The sequence below is a fragment of the Gymnoscopelus braueri genome, assembly GCF_963280865.1.
Source record: "Gymnoscopelus braueri genome assembly, chromosome: 21".
Lineage (NCBI taxonomy): Eukaryota > Metazoa > Chordata > Actinopteri > Myctophiformes > Myctophidae > Gymnoscopelus > Gymnoscopelus braueri.
In genome coordinates this window covers 27455151-27462664 of record NC_137623.1, presented here as the reverse complement: position 1 = coordinate 27462664, position 7514 = coordinate 27455151, and the positions used below count along the sequence as shown (strand labels likewise).

At 40.3% G+C, this 7514-nt stretch overlaps 1 protein-coding gene across 1 annotated transcript in view; it reads right to left on the bottom strand.

Annotated features, from left to right (window-relative positions):
• The window catches only part of dok6 (docking protein 6), a 96696-nt gene that overhangs the window by 43235 nt on the left and 45947 nt on the right, over positions 1-7514 (bottom strand). Inside the window, 2 exon segments of the mRNA XM_080417839.1 lie at positions 1103-1172; positions 1174-1218. Coding sequence (XP_080273965.1) covers positions 1103-1172; positions 1174-1218 — 115 coding nt within the window.

The window sequence follows — 7514 nt, the reverse complement described above, 5'->3', positions numbered from 1 at the left end:
AATATTGCATTTTTACTCCACTACAGTTACTTGAAAACGTTAGTTACAAGTTACTTTGTAGATTTAGATTATTATTACAAAACATCTATTCATCTATGAAGCCCTATTTTATTCTTTGTCTATTCGAAAATAGCCGATCTAGCCGTGATCTGCTGCGATCTGCTATGATCTGCAAAATTTTGAAAAAAAATTGACAATTTGGTACTTTTAGTATATTCTGATGCCAATACTTTTGTACTTTTACTCAAGTAAAGTTTTGAACACAGACCTTTTAACAAGCCTACATTGTGGTATCGATACTTTACTTAAAAGGGCCATTTCGCCAATTTGGCACCAAAACCCTATTTTTATGAAGTCTAGAACCAAAAAATGTTGATCCTGAGGTCTTTTTTATGTTTAATCTGTATTTTTAGATTTTTATCCATGTCACCCGCGATTATGACCAGTGTTGCGATGCTGAATTGGAACGTGGTTGCACTCTATTTTAATGACGTGACGCGCACGTCGCTTAACACCTACACTACAGGTCACACAATGGACAATTGATATGCATCTAGGCTCATTCCTATGTTAATCCACCTGGTGTGAGTCGGGAGCCTTTGTAAACTTTGTTGAGGTGTGAATTTAAAGTAGTTTTAAATCTAAGCGTGCGCCTGCGCGTGCTGCTGGTCAAATAGGTTCCTGCACGGCGTGCAAGGCCGTCCCATGAGCAATGCAACCCTGATTATGACGCAATTTGACGCGCAGTGAGCGGTCTCACTTTATTTCCGCACTACAGGCTCTCCTTTAATCCCAGTCAGACCAACCCCCCACAGACAGCCCACTGGGTGTCTCCCAAGAGTCCAGTCAAACCCTAGTCAAACACAGAATTCATTATTTTCAAATTTTGTTGCTGTTATCTACTACAAATACTATTAACATTGAGTCACTGCAGTTTCTTCCAGCGGTGAAATTCCCCTTTAAGTAAGGCAGGGGGGTGTTGGAGTACATCTTCCACCCCCCATGCCTCCCCCCTCCCTCCTCCCTCCCTCCCTGGGCTCTGCCGTGAGTCACAGGGTGGAGGCAAGGCGATGGTTTGCTTTGAATGGAGGGAACCACTTACCTGACTCACAGGCAAATGTCTTGGACGTGTCATCGTAGAAGATGACGGCCACGGCATGTTTCTTGGTCTCCCCGCGGCATCCGGGCGATGTTCTTGATGCTGTGGAGCTCAGTGACCTGAGGAGAGAGACAGACAGGTGCTCTTTAAGGGTGGTTTTTGAATGAGGATATAGGTCACATGATCACAGGGTTTTACAGGTGTAAATCAGTGGTGTAATTCGTTTTTGTGCAAGCTCCATCATTTTGTTGTTTTAATCCATTAAGACCAGGAAAGCATCAGTGTTTTTTCTTTGGCTATTCAAAAATAGCAGATACACAAGCTCATATATACAAGCATATGAGCTTGTATATCTATAATTTTTTGAAAAATCGTGACAATTTGTGCAAATCTTTGAATATATTTTTCAAAGCGAACAATTGTACCTCAAATCTTTGCTTCTGGGGGGTACCTGGAACAAAATATTTCCAGATAGGGGTCCGCAGCCAAATGCATATAATTTTGACATGAAAAACTTTGACAACCACTGATAACATGAGTTTAAATTTTTTTTTTATAAAACAATTGCATAATCGGACTCAGGTCTTAATGATTAAGGAAAGAAAACAAAAAGGGGGGGGGGGGTGAGCACGGAGAAAAACTGAAAAAGAAACTAATCTAAAGAAAAGAAACATCAAAGAAAGATCTAAGATACAGTATCTACATATACGCACATAGCATAAAAAAGCAGCATGTATGTACATGAGGTTGGATATAAGGTGCAAAAGAGTGGCCAACGCATCGGGTCGGTCCACATACTGTAGCTGTTTGGTATTGTAATGAATGCAACACTGGCCCTTTTCAATGCAGATGCAAGCAGCAGGGATTAGAAATAAGAATCTACATCATGCAATTTCACTGCACTGTACTGCAACAATACATTTATATATCGTCGCTGTCGTGCGGAAAGATTGACATCTCCATATGTCTATGTTTTATTCGTCACTTAATGCCCTACTTGTGTGCTTGTAGATCGGCCCATTTTCACCACTTCTGAACATTTTTGTTCCATTTCCTGAAAAGCAACAGTTTCGGACATACAAGGTATTTCCCACCCGACAGCGATGATATATTATATTCAAGATATTGTATAGGAGGACTAAATTGGCTGTGTATGTCCAGTGAGCAGTAATAAAGCAACGCAATATTTCTCACACTGAATCACATGAACAAGTATCTAATATTACATATATTATGCAGATCTTCATTTCTCTTCCTCTATAAAAGGGTCTTTGAGGCTTCCTCACTAGTCTGTCGCGTGTGTGCACACACACACACACACACACACACACATGCGCGCACACACACACACACACGCACAATATTTGTTCTCTTGCTTTTTACCTGTGCCAGTGTCTTGGCTGCTCTGTAAAGCAGTTTAAAATGAATGTATTTTTTGTTCGAGGGGTGTTGGAGAAGATTTAAATACATTTTTACTCAACTGACACAATCCTTGAATCCCACTGCTGGTGTATACCTCCCACCACCGCCCAGTGTTACAGTCAATACAGAGAGACACAATGAGAAGCCTCTAAATCATTTTACCACCAGATTGATTGGGAATGTATAAAAAACGGGAAGATTACATTTAATTGAATATCAGCCGCATTTACAGACCATTTTATTCAACAATCCCCTCTCTGTTCCCTCTCCCGGGGAGATAAGGCTCATTACATTATTGTAGTCCATTCTGGGCTAACTGCGGGCCCCTGGCCAGGCTGTTGGGAATGAATTAGATGGGCTCACTGCCCGCTTTGTAAAACTTCACTGTTAACCCGTTAAAACCGGGAAAGCATCAGTGCAATGTTTTATTTCAGCTATATGAATGTGTGCGTCACGATTTTTCAAAATAGCAGATATACAAGCTCATAGCACGTCACTTGTGCCGCACTATGAGCTTGTAGATCTTTTTTTTTTTTTTTATCAGGAACATTTGTTATATTCAAGTCTTTGAATATATATATTTTCATAGCGAACATTTTTAACTAAAATCTTTGCTTCTGGAACAAAATACTTTTGGTCCACGCCAAATACATTATACTTTTGGGGGTCCTTGAAGTTTGAGCACCACTGACATAGAAACACGTTTTTCAATAAACTGTTTTAGAATACATTTTGTAGAATCGGCCTCAGGTCTTAATGGGTTAAAGCTAAGGGAGCAGCCACGATAACACTCGCCAACGTATGTGAACCTCAGATTACAGCGTTCGATAACGGTACGCGCAATACCGTTTCCCCTTCTCGTCAGTTATGCTCCGCTCAGCATTTAAAGCTTTTTAACAGTTGGGAAAGATTGGAAAGGGGTTCAGGGAGTACATAGGGGGCAGACTGAATATTAGAACAGTGGAAGTAGACAGAAAAATTATCACTAATAGCTATTTCTATCGCATTGTTAAGTATTTCTACATAGAACAGCCTTATAAAGTTTTCATTTAGACTTCAATTCCCTTGGATAATGAATTGGCTATATGTCTAACGTTTCATTTGGCTTGTGATGCCTGGGTACTCAAGAGATTTGCTCATGCCTTTTACAGTCAGTTTCTTCAGGGAGCCGAGATTCAAAAAGCTAAAAATGAATAAATAGCAAAAATAGTTGATCTAAAAGCTCACAACACGCATTGCATCATGACCTCCACATCTCCGTTTGTATTTTTGCTCTTTCTGAAGATTGTCAAAGAGTCCTTGAACAAGACACTTGACTTAATTCATAACTGCTACTGATGAGCATGGTTGGTGCCTTGCATGGTTGTCTCTGCCGTCAGTGTGTGAACGGGTGAATGCAACGTGCTTTGGATAAAGGCGCTGTATAAATGCACCATTTATCTCAACTGTAAGCTCTCAATTCATTTTGTTCGCAGGGATTACACACAATCACTGAAGGGGGTTTATCCAAGGTGAAGAGAGTCCACCCTCTTCAAGAAGCTCAATAGACCATTAAGTAATGATGGCTAGATGTCTAGCAGGAGGGGCCCTCAGATTTTAAAGGTACCCCTACCTGAGTTGGAACAAAACACAAAATTTTTCTTATCTTCCGGTTCTCCCATTCATGAAATGGATTGTTGTGGAAATGTATCTTAAGGCAAAAGTGGTGAAATCAATAGATAAGGTGAATCACCCCATAAACTGATAATAAGCAGAGAGAGAGAGATCTTGCTGGAGGGTGGAAGGGCCACATAAATGCTGTCAAGCTTTTCAAGGCAAGTTCTGATCCTGCTCAACTTTTGTATGTGTGTGTGTGTGTGTGTGTGTGTGTGTGTGTGTGTGTGTGTGTGTGTGTGTGTGTGTGTGTGTGTGTGTCAGGTACCTTTGTGCCAACAAAATATATAGTAATTGATTTCACTTCACTGTAATGCAAGCCTCCAAACACAGTGATACAATAGGCGGAAATTTCCATGGGGCAACAACGTTTTCTGTTTTTTTTTACCGGTTTTGCAGTCAAAATCATTCTCGGTTAACATTTTATAACCCTGCCCCATTCCACATTGACATCTTAAGTTAATATGGATATAGATATGAGGAAAAGACAGAACATGTTCTACCAATCAATGGTGGCCAGCACAGTAAGGTATGCAGTGATATGTTGGAGGGTAATATCAAGGAAGGCGACAGCAGGAGGGTGAATAGGCTTATCAAGAAAGCTGGTTCTGTCCTCGGCACCACCTTGCATACTGTGGAGGAAGTGGCCAATAGCAGGATGAAGACTAAACTCCTGGCCATCATGGACAATCCCTCTCACCCCGTACATGACACTGTGGCAGGGCAGAAAAGCTCCTTTAGCAACAGACTGCTAGTTGCAAGAAAGAGAGCAATAGGATATTTTCTACCTGCAGCAATAAGACTGTACAACTCCTCATCTGGTTGGCTTCATCAGGCTGATCAGGATGGGGGACTACTCTTTAAGTAGTGTTTGGTCTGTAATTTATTTTTATATTGTAGGTCGACTATGCTTAGATGCCTATTTTAGATGTTTTTTTATTATAATGTATTTTTATTGATGTCTCTATGAGAGCTGCTGTAACACCTTAAATTCCCCTCGGGGATGAATAAAGTACGTACAGTACCTACCTACCATATTCAACCCGACTCAAAAACTGGTCTTTGAATGTTTCTCCCTCAGCACCAGATGGTCATAAACACCAATGAGATAGAGATGTGGGGCAGAGGTCTCTATGTGCTCAGGGAAGAACTGGTACCGTACCACTAAAATGTTTTTTTTTTTGCCTCACCTTTGTTCCCCACAGGAGGAAACCACTCACTGTACCTACTCTCAGCCATGGATGTATTCAAAGCTTTCAACTTAGATGACTTACCCCGACAGTCGGTGGTATTAGTGACGGTGGTGTGACGGAGGTGTGGACATTTTTTCATCTTACCTACAGTGCTGTAATCATCCCGTCACTCAAGTTAAACATAGCGCTAGCTGCACTCTGTTGGAAGGCGTTTCAGTGCAAATGGATTCATATTCAGCTTAACCCATTCAATCCCGTGAACGCATCTGTGTCCTTTTAAGATTTATTTGGCTATTCAAAAATAGCAGATCTACAAGCTCATAGCGCGGCACCCAGTGCAGCGCTATGAGCTTGTAGATCTGCTATTTTTGAAAAATCTTGAACATTTGAGCAAATCTTTGAAAATATATATTTTGAGTGTAACTCAAATCTTTGCTTCATGGGGGTCCCTGGGACAAAACATGTTGAGATGGGGGTCCGAGGCCAAATACATAAAAAAAAAATCCTAACAGTATGTTGCTTCCATGTCAAGGACCCCCAAAATGATATGTATTTGGCCGCGGACCCTCATCTCAAAATATGTTGTTCCAGGGACCCCCCAGAAGCACAGATCGGAGTTAAAAATGTTCGCTTTAAGACATATATTATATATATTCAAAGATTTGCCAAAAAAAATCAGGATTTTTCCCCAAAAATTTCAGATCTACAAACTCATAGCATGGTACTCGATGCCGCACTATGAGCTTGTATATCTGCTATTTTTTAATAGGCAAAGAAATCTTAAAATGACACAGATGCGTTCCTGGTCCTATAGAATTAATTGACACAACTTCAAAAACGGCTTCGACTGAGTGCATGTATTTAAAGAAGACAAGAAATGTTGCCAAGAGATAGATTATTACAGTTCAAACAAGTGTCCTGTATAATTCATACTGACAAGGGTTAAAGTAATTGTACAAAAAAAACATTTTGTTCTAGTCCTGTAAATGGTATTGTGATTTAATATCTGGAGAAAGCACTACTTTACAGAAAGTACTGTACTGGCTAAAGGAAGTTCTTGATTTTTTTAAATTATTCATTCAGTGTGACTTCACCAATTTTCAATGTATCTTCATATAATTGGTCCTCACTAATGGTCACTATAATATGGTAACATTTTTGTCTACTGTGTCTCAGGGGAGGGCTGTGGACAGTTCAGAAACCCCCCTACCAGTGACATCATCGATGGGGAATCCAAGCTAATAGATACTGCAGGCTTTCTATTCCTGGAAAGTTATCATGCTATAATGGAAGCCATTGTTCTCTCGATAATAAAAATCAAAAAAAAAAAAAGGAAATCTTGTTTGAAAAGAGAAATCCTGCCTACGATGATGTCACTGGTAGGCGGGTTTCTGAAGATGTCCACAGCCCTCCTATGAGACATGGACCGACTAGAAAAACATGTTATCATGAGTATTAGTGAGGACCAATTATATGAACATGAAAATGGGTGAAGTCGTTCTTTAAGTAAAGATTTGTACCAAAGCATTACTGAAATCTCAGAGGCGGTAACGGAAAGTAGCAAATGTACATAAGGATGCTAGAGTTGTGAGAGAACATAGATTTCACATATAGTTTTCCTTATCGTCTCTGTCGGGCGGAAATTGTCCAAAACTGTTACTTTTCAGGATTCGAATTCAATAGCATCAAAAGAAGCAGATCTACACGCTCAAAACTGCTACTTTTCATGCTTTTGTGCGACGCTGTAGTATGGTGAAGTAGGGCGTTCATTTACGGGGGAAAAAAACACAAAAAGTTATAATATGGAGATAGTAGGTTTCTTATCCACCACTATGATAGCATCTCAATGTTTCCTACCAGTCCAGTATGGTGAGTATGGATTTGTAATGATACGCATTTTGTCCTCAGGTGGCCAATTCATATAGATATAACAGAGAGAACATCAACACTGGGATTTTCATGGCTGTGTGTTCTGCAAGCCTTGTATCTCTAGTATCCTCTGTGTGTGTGTGTGTGTGTGTCTATTAGAGATGCGCGGATCGCGGTTTTAGCCGCGGTTGCCGCAGTTAACCGCGGTTTGGGTGGATTCGGGTCAATCAAATATAATTATTAATTAATATCGGATAAACCGCGGGTGAAATATTGCG